Source organism: Rhamphochromis sp. 'chilingali', assembly GCF_963969265.1.
Source record: "Rhamphochromis sp. 'chilingali' genome assembly, chromosome: 6".
In the NCBI taxonomy this organism is placed as follows: Eukaryota; Metazoa; Chordata; class Actinopteri; order Cichliformes; family Cichlidae; genus Rhamphochromis; species Rhamphochromis sp. 'chilingali'.
Window position 1 is genome coordinate 18,048,315 of NC_137933.1, and position 20,348 is coordinate 18,068,662.

At 42.2% G+C, this 20,348-nt stretch overlaps 1 protein-coding gene across 1 annotated transcript; it reads right to left on the bottom strand.

Annotated features, from left to right (window-relative positions):
- Positions 1-1,289: 1,289 nt before the first annotated feature.
- gas6 (growth arrest-specific 6) lies at positions 1,290-19,837 on the bottom strand. The gene is made up of 15 exons (XM_080884444.1): positions 19,308-19,837; positions 18,887-19,047; positions 16,820-16,844; positions 16,664-16,726; positions 9,329-9,451; positions 8,531-8,650; positions 6,226-6,348; positions 5,279-5,400; positions 4,965-5,083; positions 4,647-4,836; positions 4,382-4,546; positions 4,128-4,296; positions 3,891-4,030; positions 3,602-3,803; positions 1,290-3,283 (listed from the first exon to the last, which is right to left on the bottom strand). The coding sequence occupies exons 1-15, from the start codon at positions 19,381-19,383 to the stop codon at positions 3,132-3,134; spliced, it is 1,950 nt and encodes a 649-aa protein (XP_080740570.1). The 5' UTR covers positions 19,384-19,837; the 3' UTR covers positions 1,290-3,131.
- Between the last annotated feature and the right edge of the window lie 511 nt (positions 19,838-20,348).

A 20,348-nucleotide genomic window follows, 5' to 3' on the forward strand; every position in this document is an offset into this window, starting at 1 on the left:
TAATAACCCATGTTTTTAATATTCGAGGCCCAAATATAAATTTCTGAGTGGATTCTGAATGGAGCCACAAACTATATTGGAACTCTCTAATAAAGCTGACACAGCCTGTTAGGCATCAGTGTTTCTTCCAAGTATAAAATACTAAAAGATTTTAACACAAGTGACTATTTTGTAGTGGGCTGCAGTTACAGTTGTTTTTGTTTAATTTATCACATGATATTAAAAAAAAAAAAAAAAAAACCAAACCTATTTTTCTTACAAACAGGAGAATTGAAAGAGATGTTTAAGATTACTTTGAAGTAGACTAGCTACAGGTGAATGTTCATGTGATAAAGCAGGTTGTCTTCCAATCAGGAGATCATGGATTGATCTCAGGCTACGCCAGTCTGCATGCCAAAGTATCCATGGGTAAGATACTAAACCTCAGTTGCGAATGTTGGAAAGCACAGACAAAAGTGTCCCTTTATTTGTATTATTCCTTCCTCTTTTCCTCATGCCTGGTAGCTCCCTTGTCGATTATAACCATGTCTTCTCATTTCTACTCCTGTCCCTCCTGGTCATTTCAATCAAAACCTTTACATCTTCAGCTCTGTTACCTCCACCTCCTCTTTTTTCCCCCAGTGTCACTGTCTACAAACCAGACATCATAGCAGGCCTCACATAATTCAGTGATCAAAAAGTCCACTGCCCTCTACACATCTTCATTACCTCCACAGGTATGTCATCTGGACCATCTTCCACTCTTCATAGGTGCCCTGCCTTCATCCTCACTAATCATCTGCACTTTCTGATTCACTAACCTCCATCCATCCATCCATCCATCCATCCACTCTTTTCTTCATTCATGAGCTCCTTTAAAGTACTACTTCCACTGCGTTCACTTGTTAGTACATTATATATAAGCACCAATCCATTTACTATACTGCAAATGGTCTCTGGGAGAAAATTAATTACATTAAAAGCAGCCTACTTTGACAGTAACTGAAACATACAGCAGTTTAACAACTTTAAAAATAGTCCAATGGCAAAGCCACTGTAAAGTAGGGCAAAACAATCACATGTGGCTCTAGAATCACAGGTTTGAGACCCCTGATGCAGCCCCTCAGGTTATCCTCTGTCTAAAAGAATGTTTTAGCTCTTCTCTTTTCAAGGTCACCCTGCCTCTAAGGCGGAGGTTCCGTATTAAAGCATAATATTGAGCTCCATCACAGCTTAAGCTATGCCGCAACAGTCGAGAGCATCGGAAACAGAAGCACAAGGTGCACGGATGTGTTTTTGTTTTTCAAAACACAACTTCACTCAGTGACTTTCATACAGCTGCTTTTATTTTATTTTAATTTTTTTTTTTTTTAAATAGGATTTTCACTGCTGAGGGAAGTTAAAACTCAAAAAAGGCAGACTTCTCTCAGCATCATACACATACTGGCAGTTAAGGTGAAAAATAAAAACTAGAAGTTCAAGATACATCACATATGATTAAAAAATAAAATAAGACATTAACAAGTCAAGCTCTATATTCTGGCATTCATCCATCAGAAAACTAGAAAATGATACCTTACACAGGGATGTAAAATAACACTGGAGCCCTTTAGGCATTCGCTCTTCTGACATTCTTTGTTGTTACTGTGTTTTGATTCGCTGAGCACCAATAAATCAAATTAAAAACTGAGTCTCTAAAGCTTGATGCTACTTTGATCCCTGGGTATTGCTCTCACAGTCTCCCAGTTCCACCATGATTTGTCGCTGAAACCTTTTTTTTTCTTTCTTTTTTTTAAGAAGCAGATGAAGTTGAGAGACTCTGATCTTTCTTTGAACTTTGGACCATAAATGTGCCTCAAGGGGGGGTTTTAAGGTAGTGTTTGCTCTGTCTTCTATAAAGCATTGTACAGTCACATTATTTACATATTCAGTATATTACAGCGCCCTCTTTTCCTTTCTCAGTAGCTTGTGTGGTGCGATCAATGCAGTGCTCTCTCTTCCTTGTGGAGAAGGCCCCTTTCTGTCTCCCTGTGCTTCTGTGTCTAATCTACTGTCCTCGGGTTGGTATATGGCAGGCTTTAACTGTGACTGGGTGATTTTTGGGAAAAGAAGGGACCTTTTTGTGATGAACATGAGTGTGAGTCTGTTCTTTAAAAGAGAAAATCCTCAGGGGCACACACTGCAAAGCGTCGGTTAGTTTGCTGGGTTGCAGTGCTGCACCTTTGGGAACTGATTCACCTGTTTAGAGGGAAGCTGTCGACAAGTGTGGGTTGGTTTGTTCTTTTGTAGGCACACGGTTGATTTTCGAAGTTGCAGGCAGATATGGAGTGCTCCTCCAATCGAGAGCAGGGGGGGAAAAAATTCAAGAAGGCAGTCCATTTATACCTGCAACGATGTGCAATATTTTCTACAGAACGCAAAGTTCATACCGCCTCGCTGTGGCGGGGGGGGGGGGGGGGGGGGGGGGGGGGGGGGGGGGGTGTGTGTGTGTGTGTGTTAAGGGCAAATGGGATTTATTCATTGAAGATCTGAGCACCTGTTCACACCTTTTCTCTGAGTGAAGTAGCTGATGTAGGACTGTCTTTCTGGTCCCTGTGTTTTTAATTCTTACATTTTCATTTAATTGGAGATTCTATATTAGCACTCGATTAATTCAAGCTTTGTGAACGTGGACCTTAAGTGAGCTGGATGTAAGCAACACGAGCACAGACTAGTCGTTGCTTACAAACCTCCAGTTAGATCTGCGTTTAAGCACAGGATACCAGGTGTAGAAGGCTGACCCCGGACCAAACCCGTAGCATTGATTTTGGATTAGACCCTGCGTGTTCTTGTGAGCTTACGAGGCTTTAAAACACAGCCAGTTTTCAGGCAATGCTGTGCAGCTATTATTCCCTTTGTACAGGGAGTGTTACTCACTGGCAGAAGAACTAACTTGCTGGGTCATAACACTGAGACTGCTGTGAAAATCCCTGCCACTGCTTCTAGGCAGCAGTGTCATCACAGGATAAGGCCAGGGAGGGAGAGGATGGAGGGGAAGGGGTGATCTTGGGCTCAAGCCACACTGTGACATATTCCAATTAAAAACATTTTCCCATCACCCCCTTGTCTCAATGAACTGCTTATGGATCGGTTTTGGCAGATTCAAGCGCTGTTCACTGGTGGGAGTCCAGCAGGGGGCAGGAGTGCGAGCGGATGTCGTTATGTTTGTGGATGGCCCGGTCCAGGTCCAGAGGCTGTCCGTTAACACTGACCTCCATGCAGCCGCTGTAGGGTGTCGACACCAGCGTGGACACCAGAGGAACATCTGCGGGTGGAAATCACAAGAAGTGTCCAAATAACATTATTCACTTTGTTCAACGTGTCAGTGAAAACATTCATCCATCTGTTGTCATGTGGGACGTTTTGTGTGGTTTTTTTTTAATTATTGCATTACAAAAAATCTTATGTTGTTCTTTCAGCTTTGAGAACTGTGCAAGATTCTAGCTGCCGGGGATGTTTTCCAGCCTGAACCCAGCAGTCATGCAGACAATAACAGAAGCTGATACTCTTCAATAGAGGTAGGAAGTACTTTAAAAACTTTATGGAAAACTTTTCTGTTCTGCGTAAGTGTGTATGTGCTCACCAGGGAGGCCTCCTATGAATGTAGTAGACTGTGACAGGAGGCCAGTGGGAACTTCAGCATCTTCACTTCGTCCAGAATGGCCGTCGACCAGCAGAAGGGTCTGGTTACCAGAGACTGTCACCTGGATTTCATGACTCATACCATCACAGAAGGGTGCAGGAGAGCTGGCAATGACGGCATTACCTACAGACACCAGAACAAACTAAAGACACACAGGAAGTCAGTTTGCATATCAAATATACAGAAAGTGGTTTTGAACACGTGCACAGTGCGGGATGCATTTACTCACATCTCGCCACTCATCGGTTACAGGGTTATAATCAGCCAGAGCGATGGAGAGAGGCACTCTGTCCTGGTGAACCAGTGCAAAAAGCACCCCAATAGCAGTGGTTGGATTCAGGGTCAAGCGGACGCTCAGGTTCTGTGATTCTGAAGAGAAGAGGAGGGCAGGGGGATGAAGATGACCACATGTGCTTACAATGAATACAAAGAGTTGTTCAAGCTATGAACACAAACACGCATGTACCATAGGTGATGTTGAAGAGAGCAAAGCCTGTGCCGGGGTAATATGCCCCCGGATCCTCACTGCTGAAACACTGCATGTTATCATTAGACCTGATGGTTTCTTGTATGGAGGTGTCTTCACCCGTTAGCCAGCGCCACTCCTTCATACAACCGTCAAGACGAGGGTTCACCTGAGGAACGAATGAAGTCACAACAGTTAGGAAATGTGTGAAAGTCTCTTTGTGGTGTATACATTAAAAAAAACAAAACACACACCTTATTGACCAGGCTGTCCTCTTTGAAAGGCACTCCCCCCACAGTGAGGTTGAGCTCATGCATCCCCTTTTTCAGTGTGAACAGGTCCCCGTTTACCGCAATCTTCATCACTGCTTCCCTGTCAATCTTAATCACTAGGCTCCGCCCCTGCTCCTCCACCGAGATCTGGTTAAAACCGGACATTTAACAAGCTTTTAATAAGCTAATGAAGACCGTGTATACAGCGTAGTATTATTTGTTTTGATCCTCAGCACAAGAGTCAGACCTTCCTCCACTGGCCATCGCTGACAATAGGTCCGCTGCTGGTGACCCTGCTGACGCCGCCATATTTCAGCTGCAGCTCCAGCTTCCCCTGGTTCATCGCCAGCACGATCCAGGAGCTGTTTAGGTGACCTCCAGCAAAGAAGATCACTCCCTCGTGATCGTAGGTGCGGAAGTCAAACTCTGCTGAAAAGCTGAAAAGAGAATTAGGAAACAGCAATGAAGATGGTCTTTGTCCAATGGTAACTAAGATGAAAATGCCTCCAAGACAAGACAGCTGTTGCTGATGAACACGTTGAAAAATCCAACAGAAATTTCTCACCCTGTGTGAACCCTGCGGCGAAAACGCAGCCGCACCACTGGAACACCGCTGAACATGCGTCCCAGGTAAAGAGAGCGGGGGTTCCTCTTCAGGGCCGGTGTTGTGCAGGGAGTTATAGGCTGGAGGAGAGAACAAACACAAAACCAGCGTGGAGATAAAGTCATGAGAATCATGCACATATACAAGATGGCACTTGAAATTGTACTTTTTAACCCATGATGGGATGGTAGAAGCAAGAAAAATAGCACGTGGTCCAACAGACATAGCTTTTAATCATCATTTAACAACAGCGGCAGCTGGTTTTTGTATTTCACCTTACAGCTCCGAAGGTCCTGCGCCAGCTTCATACCCTGGCGTCCATCGCAGAAGCAGTGGAAACTCCCCTGAGTGTTCAAACACTCCTCTTCACAGACACCCGTCTCACACTCATCCACATCTGACAAGCGACAGAAGGTTGGAGAAATTAAAGGGCGTGAGAGCTCAGAGTGACGACTGGGACATGAGAGAATTACAGAGAAGAAGAGAGTTCATAAATTTATCAAAGTCACATCAGCAGAGGGATTAGTCAAAACATGACCCCACAAGGATCAACAAAACATCAAATCCAGGAATGCAGGGGGGGAAAAGAAGAAAAAACATATCAGGGAATGCAAACAACACTTGAGTTAAGTGGCCTTTGACGCTGACTGGATGGTATCGCCATACTTTATATATAACCTTACATGGCCATGAGCAGGCTATGATAAGCAGTAATTCTCTAAGGAGGGACAATGAGGTTATGAAAAGTCTGGTTTGAAGTAGAGATTAGAACTTGGGCACACGAGTAATTCAAAGCTTCGGTTTAAATCCGCAGATTCTTTTCCATGTTGATTCAACACATATGATTTGGTGGCTAAGTTATCACACATATTGTGGAATAAAAAATTGGATTTTGTGTGATAGCTGTCACGTATAAATCCTGAAATACAGGATTGCTGCGGTTTCGCTCTACCACATTTTCTTTAGAGTGATTAACATTAATTACCAAGGAAAGGTGCATCGATGGCTCAGTCTGTATGTTTACTCCCCGAGTTATCTTTTTCTAAACGCAGACTTTTTCACAGTGACCTGTTACCTACTTATATACAATTTCTCCAAATACCTTTGCATTCCCTTCTTGACCCCGCTACGCAGCTGCACCGAGCCCCGCTGAGGGTAAAGCTTTTCCCTCAGTCAGTTCTGATTAAACCAAGTGTATTTATGTGTAGTTAAACACACTTACCGACGCAGCTTTTGGTTTCATTGTCGTAAACATAGCCGATGTCACACAAGCAGTCGTAGCCACCCTCCTTATTCTCACATCGTGCCGTTCCACACACACCTGCGATCTTGCACTCGTTCAGATCTGAAAGACACCAAAATGTCCTCAGCTTTGACACTCCAAAAGTCACGTGTAAGGGCTTAGGAACATTTCAAAGGAAAAGACATAGAACAATCCAGTGGGAGTAATTTAAAGAATGGAAACTTAACCTGGTCCTCATGTGCTTTGTACCATTTAATCCTCCAAAGAAACATAATTAAATACATGGATGTATTGTTTGCATATTTAATACACAGTATCTGTATGTTCCAGCACTGCAGTTACACTGAAATAAATATTTACAGAAGGAACCTTTCAGGATGTTAAATCACACAACAGTTTGAGGCCTTTCTCAGACTTCTCTTTTCTGGGGGGAAAGCTAAAACTATAAATAAAACTGTGTGAGTTTACACAGGGGTCCACATTAGGAAAACATGAGCTTGTAATGTTTTATTTTCTGCCTCGTTTGTTCACTAATCAAAGCCATGTGTTCTTTTATGGACTCACAATGATGGTTATGACACAAGACAGAATAACACTGCTGCTGGACTGTTTCAGAGACTTGAACTTCAGAATAATTACAAATTTAACTTTAGTTTTATTTTTTTTGGTCAGGGATTATACACAAAAACACTGATCTCAAAAAGAAAAGAAGCCCTGAACTAGATTTAGCTACTGGCTAGTTTTCATCTGCAGTCCGTGGGTATGGAGGCTAAGCTGCAACTTCTGAGGACAGAAACTGTGCTTTTTTTCCCCAGTGACCACTCAGTTCCCACAGAGCATCGTGTCAAAATGCTTTCAGCCACTAAATTCCATATAAGTGGGGAGAGTTTTTTTTAAAAAAATTTTTAAATAACTCGTCCATCTGGACACTGGAGTTTGGGGCATGGCAGCTTAGATTGACAGGTATGCGTTTCTGGAGCATTTCTGGAGCATTTTAATGGATTATCTGACAAACACATTGCTCTAGTATTTAACAATAATTAGCATTGTGTGTGTCTATGCATTGTCCCTGTGTAGTTTATGGATGTAACATGCAACTATACCAATTATCAGTTTATTTACAAAAGTACTTTTTAAAAACACAAGTGTTGTAGAAAGCACCAAAACACCACACAACAAATCAGCAACAACAACAGTAACAAACAGAAGGTTAGAACACACCACTCTCATTCTGAATTAAAAGCTAAAGAATAACATTTTAATATATGTTTTAAATGGAGTTAGGAGCTGAGATATATCTGGTGATGCCAATCCATTAAAGGTTTAAAAAAAATAAAATAAAATCTTAAAATGAACAAACAGGGAGCCAATGAAGGAAGGCCAGGACGGGGGAGATGTGCTCCAGTTTAAAGACGAACTGCAGCATTTTGGACTAACTGTAGGCAAGCAAGGGAAGCTTTGCTAAGGCCAATATAGTGCGCATTACAGTAGTCCAGATTTGTTGTGATAAAATAAGACATCCAAAAATTTGGGGGGGTGGGGGGGTGGGGGGGGGAGTGGATTTGAATCTTTGAAAAAGTCTGAAATGAAAAATTGATAAAATGATAAAAACTAGCTTTAATAATGGAATTTATATGCTTATCTAGTATAAAATCACAGTCCAGTCTGACATCAAGGTTAGTCACTCGGACCCAGGTCCAAGAGAGGAGTAGTACACACACCACCAGGTCTGAACACAATGATCTGAGTTCCTTGTGATCTGATATCTTTCAGACACTTCTGTAGTGGTTTAGGAGTTGAATTGACATTTCTTTTTATAGGCATGTAGATTTAGGTGTTGTCTGCATAGGAAAGATATGCATGCATGTCCATGTTTTTTAAAAATCAGGCCCAGGGAAAGAAGTTAAAGAAAAGAAAAGGCCTGGACTGAGAATCGATCCTTGTGGGACACCAGACCTATTAACTTCTGGTTTTAAAAAACTAATGTGGAGGCAGCCAAATTGTTAATACTGAGGCTCAAAATGAGTCCAGAGACCAATGGATGACGTCATCGTGGGTACATCCATCTACAGTCTATGAGACTGATATTATATTAAATACAAAATATAAATAAGCAGAAGTAGATAAAATACAACATAATCAATTATACAAGTCTATAAAGAATTTATATTTTCAGAGTGGGAAGTGGATTCAGAATTGGTAAATGGCGATGATGTGTCTATTTGCAGCAGTGCTGACTTGATTCCAGCTATTAGAAGACGTGCATTCGTGGTCTGCGGCTTACCATTACACAGCTGACGTCCTGACAGTGTGTAGCCTTGGCGACAGGAGCAGTGGTAACTGCCCACAGTATTGTTGCACTCGTGGTCACATCCTCCATTTCTCCTGCTGCACTCATCGACATCTGCAAGCAGGAGAGAGGTGAGAAATGCAGGTTGCTTTCAGCTGGATGCTGTTTAGTGACTGTGAATTTCTTGTTTGTTGTACATTCCAAATAAGGGACACAGTATGTAACTGTGGCTGAGTGTTTAGGAGGACTGTGGTTGTCAAGTGGAAAAGGCTCAGACCGACTCAAACTGAATCTGTTTTGGTTTCCTCTCGCAGTAAGGTGGTAGGATGAGTCACAGTGGAAATGTGTGGAATGATGGCTGCGCCATAAATCAGAGAAACATGTTCCCCTCTCCCTCACAGTGAGAGTTTAGAACTTATGTGGATTTAACTTCTAACAAGCATGCAAACCTCAGTTTGGAGTCTGGGATAGCACTTCCCGTACATGCACTTCATAATGATCTTACACACCATTCACACATCATTAATAACTGCAGCAGGAGCTGGATATTAGACAGCATGCCATCAATAACAGCTTTTCAAGGTCAAATTAATTCCAGCATCGTTGAGAGACAAAACAGCATTAGTTTACACATGAGAAAAGCAGGATGTTTCTATCAGTGGACAGGACAGGGGTTCGCTGTCAGAGCCAAGGTCACAGTAATGACATTTGCACTGATGTACCAGAATGACAGAGCAAAAATTCAACCTCTGCTGAGCTCCAGGACACAGCTTTCCATAATGATGACAGTACCTTTCTCACACGTGGCTCCCGTCCAGCCCGTAAAACAATGACAGAGGAAGTCGCCCTTTTTGTCCTCGCAGCGGACGGTACCGCTGGGATTGCAGGGATTGGGAGAACACTGATTGGGAATATCTTAAAGTGTGAGAAAACAGAGACAGAGAAAAAGACATGTTATTACTGCTTTAAGCATCAAGTCTGTACAAAGGTTGCTTATAGTCAGTGTAACTGTATACCATAACAGACAGAGGACACTCCTGATATGCAGAATCTCTCTTAGGTTCTGCACATTGGGAGATCTGTATAAATAGCCTAACTTGTGACAGGCTCTCTTTCCGGACATGCCCTAATTCCCACCACCTGTCCTCTACTTCTCAAGAAACAATACTGAATTGATATTTAGCTTTATTTTTAATTCTTGTTTTTGCTACTTTTCTATTCCATATTTACACTTAATTCCCCCCCTCTTTTCCCCCCCACTGCACGCTTGTGTAATAGTGCTCAGTTTTCTCTCCAAATCTGTTTCCTTCCCAAGCAGAGGAGTTTGAGTACTCGACAAGTCTGGACATGTTAGCTGGAGTTCAGAGAAAGAGAAAATGACAAAGACTGGAGAAAATGAAAGGGGGGGGGGGGAAGAGAGAGGATTTGCATTTGCGTTTTTGCATATAAAACCCAAAGCCACAACTTCTTCTTTTTTTGTAACATTGCATGACAGCTAGAGATGGACCGATTCGATATTATGTATCGGTCAGATACTGACGTAAATTACTGGATCGGATATCGGAGAGAAATAAAAATTTAATCCAATCCATTAAATATCAAAAAAGCACCTCACAAAACTTGCGACATGGCGTAACTCGGCTCATAACCGTTGCACGTCGCAGCAGTATGCGTCACGTGATAGAGCGGCTGTGTGTATTTGTAGCCTCGCTACAAATCCGGCATTTCATCTCCGAGGAAGTGATCCCAGAGAGAAGTAAAGCAAATGTGTAAGTAGCCCAAAATAAATGTAAGTAGCCCGAATAAAAAAGAGAGCAATTTTTGATTGATGTTTTGTTTCCTGTTTTGTTTCCTTTACAATATTATACTTTAATGTATAATATTGTAAAGGAAACAAAACATTAATCAAAAAATTGTTAAAAACAAATTACAACATTGTATAAAAATTACAATCATCAACTCAAATACTTGGTTCTAATTGAACAGAAATTTCTATGAACTTGTAAGAACTGTGTAGGACATGAATCAGTCTGTGTCAGATCCTGAATTTGAAATTTCCGCTGAAGTCTAAACAGATTTTTCAGGTTTATTTTTAGTATGTTATTTGCAATTGGTGTTTGTTCTGGGAAAGATATTGCAGACTGAGCAATAATGCGTTTCTTGCATTTCTCATGGGTTCTAATGGGGGCCTTTCTTAAAATGACTGGTCCCAGTAACAAAGGCGCTTGTCGACTCAGAAATCGAGAGAAAACCAACAACACACTCGGCAGAACATTATGTTATTTACATGGGTGCACATAAGTGGTCCGCATGTGCGCATTCGCTGTCAAAATAAAAGACGCGCACCAGATAAGAAGTTGCAACGCTGTTTGCGTCCATATAAAAAGCACTGTTTTTGTCCGCTAGAGTGGGATTTTCACGGCACATTCCGCACCACATCTCTGTGCGTTCATCATTTGTTTGAAGCCAGCTCACCTCCTGCAACCACTTTTCCGAGAATACGTGCTTTTTTGTGGTTCTGACTCCTTCTGACATTTCTTTGGAGGTAGAGGAACACCAAAGTAATTGCTTAAAGGAGCTTCTTCGACATCTTTAAGAGTTTTAAACAAATGTCTGTCCTCCTCCAGAAAATCTTATGTATGCAAACACGCGTTGCAACTTCATATCTTGTGCGCGTTTTTTTTTTGGGTTTTTTTCTTTGACAGCGAATGCGCACCTGCGGACCACTTATGTGCAGCCCCGGTTATATAGCTCATCATATTGCAGCCACAGAAATTCTTTTGTCCATGAAACCATAAAGCTGCACTTTCTTTTTGCCTTATAGTCTGATTTGTCATAACTTTTCCGTTTTGTGGTAAGCTTTTCTTTGGCTGTCACTTCTTCACCCTGACCTGTCTTATTTGGCTCAGCAGAACTAAGATATATATCCTGCTGCTTTTACACACACACACATAACGCTCAGTGATTCTCTGCGCGATCAACCTCTCATATGTTTAAGCTTGCTGCGGGAGATTTCACTTGTCATGTTTGCATAGTAAGCTAACGATTAATAAGACGATGTCAGAGGAATTGGTGCGCAAATTATCATCACTCACCAATCAGTACTGTCGCTCTCTATACACAGTTCGCACGATTGCAAAGTGAAAGCAAAAAAAACAAGCGCAAATTCAAACGAGATTTCAATATGTCACATATTGACAGTGGCTCACCGATGCCAATGACATAATTACCCAGCTACATTTCCGAAAGAATGCAAAAGCATTGACATATATTTTTCCTTCCTACAATAGCCCGACGGGCAGGGAAGAGATAGATTTTGGTACCCCGACTGGAAAAATCGCTAGCTCCGGGATGTCGGGCTAGCGATTTTGCAAGCCCTGTATCTGATTGAGGAATCACTCATCTTTGGAAAAGAGAGTTTATTACAGAGAAATGGCTCTTTCCAAAATAAAAGCTATACTATCCGCTTCTTCTGGGCTATATTCTCAGCAGCATATTGTAGCGGGTCAGGGCTGTTCGGGGTTCTGTTTGTACAGTTATGTTTTGTTTATGTTGCCATAGTGACGGGTGACGCCTTCTCGCTGCGACGGTGTATCCTTCCAGGGTCAGAGGGCGCTCTGTGTGTTGTTGTTGCTGTGCGGTTGCCGCGCTGAGCAGTTAGCTAGCGGCAGTGTTCTTCTGCAGATATCAATAAACGGCTGTGCTCCCTGGCTAGCTCACGGGAAGCAAGACCAAACAATACCTCCGTCTCCTCCTTGTCTGAGCTCGCCACAATATTAAACATATCAGGTCCCCATAAGGAGAATCGTGTGCTAAGGGCTGTCTAAATGACTCGGGTAAAGTTTGTAGCATGCATGCTTGTTGTTTTTGTCTTCTTCCACTTGTCTTTGCACTAGGATGATGTCGGCGTAAATGTGCAGTCATATTCGTTGTGTTCCCACTAGTGCTGTCAGCGTTAATCTCGTTGAAATGACGTTAACGCCACAACACGGCAAATCTCCATTAACGAGCTACCCCTGCGTGGGGCTAGATGGCCAACACGTTAACGAGCTAACTGCGCTAACACACTAGTTCCCACCCATGTAATTGAGCATTGCGTGGCACATCCAACATACTGTTTTACTTTAGTCCATGACGCGCTTACCTTCAGGGTCATACATCACATGAAAACCAAAATAATTCCAAACGCCAGATCTGAATGAGGGTGGAGGAGGTTCAATTTGCCATGTTGCAAGGAGAGCTTAACTTCTGTCTCGCTAGCTTGCCCTGCGCTCTTCCTTCTGACGATGCTGTCTGTGTTGAACACTCAGTGGATCTGCGCTCGACAGTGCAGCCTAGGCGGAGTAGTCGAACGCAGATTCACTGAGCGCTCAACACAGACAGCATCGTCAGAAGGAAAGTTGATAAAATAAATTACAAATTTTGTATTGTTCGATACATATGCGTACCGAACCGAAAGCACTGTATCGAACGGTTCAATATCGATACGAGTATCGTTGCACCCCTAGTAAGTACATCTCTGAATGTTTGTAAAGCATTCCCTCGTTAAGCTTAACAACCGATATATGGAGCGACTGCCTCTCTCCCCCTCCCTCTCCTGCTGCTACTTCAATTGAGAAACTGATCAATGATCAGCTGATCGGGCTTTTCTATCGCAAGTCCGTCTCGTTTGTTTTTGGCCCACTTTGCACCAGAAAGAGAAAACCAGCGGCTGAACAACAGCAGCACGTTTAAGCTTGATAAGCTGTTGTTAGAATTTATTTAATATTACTTTCTACTCGAGGATCTTTTTCTATGTAGCTGACGGCTGGTAACTGTGCAGGGGCGGATCTAGCAAAGTTTAGCCAGGGGGGCCGATAGGGCATTAACAGGGAAAAGGGGGCACAAAGAATGCCGCATGCCACAGCCGCTCTATCACGTGATGCATACTGCTCCGACCTGCTAATGTTCTGAGGCGAGTTACGGCGTGTTGCAAGTTTTGTGAGGTGCTTTCGTGATATTTAATGGATCGGATTACATTTTTTATTTTTCTCCGATATCCGATCCAGTAATTTAGGTCAGTATCGGACCGATACCGATACGTAATATCAGATCGGTCCATCTCTACTTTCTACACCAGGATCCTTTTCTACATAGCTGACGGCTGGTAACTGTGCAGGGGTGGATCTAGCAAAGTTTAGCCAGGGGGGCCGATAGGGCATTAACAGGGAAAAGGGGGCACAAAGACATACTTTTCTTTCTTATTCTCATTTAAAATGTCTCGCTTTTAATAAATAATTATCCGAATCTTACACCCAAAGTTTTAATCTGATGTAAAATGTATATAAGTCCATTACTGTATATAGTAACTATTAAGTCTAATATACCCTAGTAAGCTATAGTACTTTTTCCTTTGGGAAGGTATGATCTGTGCAGTCTGTAGTTCTGTTGAAGAAAGATGTTGAATCTATTTAATTATTCTTGAAAAATAATTTATTTCTGGGCATTTTTTTCCACACTGCATCAAATTAAAGTTGATTACGTCGATTAAGCATCATGAGGTGGTGGGTGGTTCCCTATTTATTTATTTTTTGCTGGGAGTTTTAGAACCCTATTAGTTAGGTTGCTTACTCTTTAAAATACCAGAATAGGGAGGATGGTGCAGGTTTAAGTTTATTTTTGGGTGCAGTGTATTTTTTGCATACAGGTATAACAGAATAGCATTAGTGTTTTTGTTTTGTTTTTTAACTTGAGTATTAACTTATACAAAAAGCAGCAAGATATTAAAAGAACAGTTTTATTGATTAAAAAACACACTATATCGGATTCATATCGGAATCGGCCGATATCCAAATTTATGATATTGGTATCGGTCATAAAAAAGTGGTATCGTGCCATCTCTAATGACAGCTGCTCAAAACTACACACTAACGGCTTGTGGTACTTTGCATCTGTGAACCTTTATTTTGTTTATGCAATCTCTATTGACAGCTTCATATATGACAGTTGCGATGCTGTGAAAGTGTCAACAGAAACATAATACAAAACCAAATCTTTTCAGGAATACCAGGTTGTCACTCCTCAACAAAAACAAGACTACGTGAAGCATGGGATCCGTTCGCTGCAATGGGCAAGACCTTATGAAAATAACATGTCCATATTACAATATACACCAATATTCTCCAAATCCTCTACCATTCAGCATTTTTGGTGCCTACAAAGAGATGAATCTGTCCATGCTGTGTATATTAATAACAGATACCAGCTTGTGACTTATGTTCTGAAAGCAAGCCAGACAGCTGCTCTAAAAATAACATGGAATAATAGTCAAATATAAAAAATGCTGACTGTCACACCTGTGCTAAATGTAGTCGAAATTACAAGTTAGAGATGTGTAGAGCCAAAGCTAGCCGTCTCATTCGGAAAGAGCAAAATCTAAATAGAGACAATGATTTTGTGAGCTGAATTTAGACTTTAAAAACATTAAAGCACTGCATGATGCCAGCAATGAGGAAAAGCTCAGCAATTCATCAATGCAGAGTAAGACAAAAAACAAATGTTAAGAGACAGCACTAAAAACATTTAAACAGCACTTTTAAGTTATTATTATTAGGACCATTTTATTATCTTAAGTTTGAATTAAGTTAATAATGCCTAAGGTTGGATGCTATAGTTGGGTATATTTGCCTTAACAGACTTAATCTTCTCAACTACCAGCTATTGGTGTAATGTAACTTTGTGCATTTATTAAAAACATCTGTATTTAAACTGAGCGTTATGTGCACAAATACTTGGCTGATGTCAGTGCTTTACAGATGATGATCCCTCAGTTACAAATAACACAGCAGGAATGTTTTACTACAATACATTTTATCAGATATTTCTTTTTTTTCTTTTTTTTAACATTGAAGTAATATTCCTTCATCAAAACTGAAAATATTTGCATATCAGCATCAGTGCATGCAATTGTACTCTCTGACAAAGGAGGGCAGATATTAAAAAAAAGAATCCCACCCATGCTCCTGGTTAGTGATGCTTTGTAGACCATTAAACAAGAAGTGTAACTGCAGGAGCCAAGCTTGTTTCCTCTGCTTCAAAATTTAATGGTCCCCCAACACAGAGTCACAATTTAGTTCCATTTGTTAAAACACACACTGTGGAATCACAGCCTACAAAGCTTCCAGAGAAGTAACAATGTGCCATACTGTGGATGTCAAAGAACAGTAACACGTGTCTTTCAGTGATCTATTTTTATCCATTTTTGTAAAGTGCCATTCACAGAAAACTGCAGACTAAGGAAACAGAAGCAGGGAGCAGTGGGAGAATTAACTCAGTAGATGTTTCCATAATGCGCTGTGCATGTCGGAAATATTCCATAAATAAATTGGTGGAAAGCCAGAATCTGCTTTGAGACCATCAGTGGTGACAGGCAACTGATGGGCGAGATAGAAAAATGGTGGAAAGGAGATGGTGCTGACAACTGGTGGAAAAAAAGTACTGCCGTATCTTTAAATGTCACAATGCTGCAGCTGAGTCATGGAAACGCCTCCCCCGCAAGACAATCAACAGCCAATAGCAGTAAAGCCGGTCTCCTGTATCCTGATGCAGCAGAAATCCTTAGCCATCCTCTCATCAGACCATCCTCTCTACGTCATTCCCCAGCCGAGCCCACACACGAAGAGGCTGGCGCAGTCGCTCAGGAAGTGAGTGCGCGAATATGTGACGACTAAAGGGGTGTGTCACTCATTCAGCAACGTGTAGCGTCACTGTAGCAAAGTGCTGCAATGTTACTCATAGACACTCACGCACACACAGTTCACTTTAAAAGGAGCTAGGTGTGCCACGCTGAGAAAATGGACCTGGAGGTGCCGAAGAGATTCAGCACATCTCTGCTTCCGATTGCTTCTGTACTTGCAGAGGGCACACACTGGAGTGTGATGCAGAGCAGTGATACTGCAGTGCAGCACAACTCTGCAACATAACTAGCTCCCTGTCTCTTCATGTAGCAACTTTCTCAGTGAAATAAAAACCGAGAATAAATGAGAGAGCAGGATGTAGACATGCATTAATCTAACCTATTCACAGACTAACAATAAAGCTGAAAGGCAGACAGGAGGAGGTAAAAAAAACAAAACAAAAAAAACTTACTGTGGACACATGTGACCAGATCCTGTTTTTTCTTTTCAGAATCTCCAAACGTGTCCAGGCAGGCTAGACAGAGACAAAAATGGAATTCAGTTGAAGGGATGACAAACGTATAATCAGCCAAGAGAGAGATTAATGGTTTTAGGTAGAATAACTTACCTAAATACTTGGGATAAAAGTAGTTCTGCATCAGAGAAAAACAAAAACAAAACACAGAGGGTAAAGTTATGTGTTTGCAAACAAAATCTAAACAAGGCAATACAGTCTCAATGAACTCTTAAAATTAGTAACAGGTTTCTGCTTATACTTGACTTAATTGTGCATTTGTTTTGGGGGGTTTTTATAGCTCACTTCTGCAGGAAAAACAGTTCATAAACAATCATGAAATTTGGCAGTGCGATGCAGAGATTAGGCTATGATTACTCTGTAATCTGCTCTAACAGGGTGCAGCTCTATGACAGGAGCTTCTTCAGCATTCTCTGCATTCCTGGTAGTAGTACCATCCCTCCTGCCTTCTGGCTGCAGCAGTTCTCCACATATAGGCCAAAATCTGAGACTCTGGAGGCACAGAGTCACACTCATGCTGCAGTAGATGCCAGATGCAGCAGGCTTGCGTGAGACCGGTGTCTTATTAAGTGAAACTAATCAGGCAAAATTCTGTGTGGGGTAAAGTCTGATTATACACTGACCTAAAATATAAGCTGACCTTCAAAGGTTAACCAAAACGACTAAATTTGAACCTCACACTGAGCAAGTTAGTTTTGACACCTTCTCATTTGTATGTCCCGTATGTCATCAAATAAATAAGAGACCAGAAACTTGGTATGACTGTCCATTGCCAAGGATGATCATAAGCATTGGGAACACCCCAGCCTCTCTCTTTCCCTCTCTGCAGAGCTACAAAGCTGCAGCAGAATAAAATGCAGAGTCAGAGACAGGCCCTTTCAGGATGAATAATGCAGATACGAGTGAGACTGCAGTTTTGTGTCACGACAAGGTTCAAAACTTAAAGGAGTAATTTGGTGTTCTGCCGGTGGCATGCGTGGATCTGATTCAGACATCACCCGACTTCACCCTTTTTACCAGAATCCACCTCAGCTTCAGTTTAATCCTCCCTCTCTCAGTGCCAGACTAATCTTACAAGTAATCTTAAGTCATCGATTGCCTCATTCGCTCCCTCTCTACTACAATTCACAATATCAAATCTTAAGGAGTGAATGTGACATTTAAAGGGCAGCACATCACCAACACAAGTCCACCACTTAAAACCGTTGAATATGAATGTCAGATGTAGAAATTAAGAAAAATTACAGAGTTCACAATCAAAAGCATCCAGCCACGTTAGGGTAGACTTGTTGCAGAAGATTCTGGGCATGCATCTGCACTATTATTTGCTGTAGCACATATCATCTTCCCGAGGAAGCCCAAGAAGCCCAAGTTCTGTGTGTTTTTCTAAACACTTTGGATTATTTATAGCCTGTTTGCACATACAGCACACTGTAGTACATGTAAAATAGGCTTATGAATTCACATGGATGGAAAGGCTGACGTGTACACTCATGAATGCAGAATGGAAACTAATCTCCAGTACAGGTTTCTGAGCATGGCCCGTGTGATGGATTTTGTACGATGTTAAATGTCAAGTAGGAAACATGTCTTCAGATTACCAGGGCAACGTACACAGTAATGTTGAATGAAATGCATATGTGTGCATGTGCAACATCAGAAGATGCAACACGATGAGAAAAAGAAACAGAAAGACATCCAGCTACATCCCATATTTGTTATCAACTTAAGGACACATGTCAATATGAAGAGGAGATTGGGGATATAAAAGGGGATTTCACAAATGACGGTAGAGTCATGCTGACTCAGTGTCTGTCACAGAAACAAAACAAAAGACGCGGAAAGCGGCCAAGTCCCAGACATGGGAATATTATGTGTCCTGACAGCTATCAGCATGCTGGACTTATTGAAGCATGAATACTAGCGGCAAGCAGCCCAGACAATGAATCATTAGTGTGTGTGTAGTCATTATGAACATGATGTAAACACCCAGCCTCCCTGAAGTTACAGTACATAACACAACCTCAGCAGGTAATGGTGCTCTGATGGAGTTGGTGGTACTGCAGTACCTCCTCACAGGATGAGAAGGAAGCCCGCCTTTGCTCGCATGCAGCCTTTGCTGAGCTGCAGCTGAGACTAACTTGTGAACACACCACTCACCGTCTCCGGGTCGTTTTCAAACACTTCTCTGGCCTCCTCCTTGCTGCACTTTTCCTCCACGCACTCCCTCTCCAAGTGTCCTTGCTTCGTCTCCTCGAAGACTTGATTCGCCCTCCTGTGTCTGCTCAGAAACTGGTTCGCCTCTTGAGGGGACAGTGAGACTAAAGAAAGAAGGACAAAAGAGAGCAAAACGAGCAAAGTTTAGTCACCTTTAAAAAAAAAGAGCAAGTGAATGTCAAACAACTCTGCGGTTAAGCAATACACTGGCGCAGGAAAACAATGTGAGGGATGTTGCGAAATATCTAACGTTAACCGTCAGTACTGGCAATAACCAAGACGTGTATCATCACCAGCTGCAACTCAAATGTCAAAGAGGGTTTAGCGGGCTAGCTAGCCGCCTAGCATGTAACTGTTTACTTACTGCTGTCGGACCAGCGGACGAGCAGCAGGATTAGCAGCGCTGCCGACGGAAAGGACTTTGTCGGGGTCAGCCGCATTGTTTGACTGCTGTGTTTGCGCCAAGCTCGAGAAACTTTCTCCTGCCCCGTCCCACCCCCTCCTCAGCCTCTCTCGGTGTAAGCGCAGGCGTCGGTGCGAAACGCCGCAGGTATTCAGGTGACTTGCTCCGACCGTTGGCCGTTAACGTCTACGGTAGGACACGAACGTCGCGCGCGCTTGTGTGTGAGTCTGTGTCCCCCTCCTCCTCCAGGACGCTCACTACTACTACACGGGGAAACTGCACGACCGACCTCTTCTACCCCCCTCGCGTGCGGTTCAGCTGGTCCCCATCGCGGTGTGTGGGGACTTTTACTTAGCCGTTTGCGGACCGGACAGTCTGCGGAGGAACACTGCTCGTCTCTGCTTCAGGAGGAGGAGTAGCTCTCTGAGAAGTGCAGGCAGGAGTTTGAAGTGATGCAGACACCTCTTCATCCCTCCCTCCCTTCTCTGTGTGTTCGCGTGTGTGCATGTGCGCGCGCATCACACTGGGGAAAAAAATCTGTTTAACTGGCACGCAATCCGTGATTTGGGTGTTGCACTTGTGGTTAGTAAGTAAATACTTGTATTAAAGTAAACAATACTCGAGTACTTTGCAATGCCCTCAAAAGTATTTTAAACGTTAGTCCAGGGGCATAACCAAAGGGGGGCATGAGGTGGCACAGACTACGCTAATTGTTATCCCCCCCCCCGCCCCCCCTTTGATTTTTTTTTTTTAATTCAGTTTAATCTCCAAAGTGAATTTTTTTATTTCAGCTTAATTATTATTGTTTGGAAATGTTTAGTTTTATTTTATAATTTTAATTAGTTCTTCTGTTACTTTTAAAAAATTAAAAAGTAAATCAGTGCCATTGTTACAATAAAAACATAGAACTTCTTGAAAGCAGTTTACTTAGTGTTTTAGACAACCAAAGTCTCAATAAACATTTCCTCAGTGTCTTGTCAGGCAAGTTATAATAAAATTGAG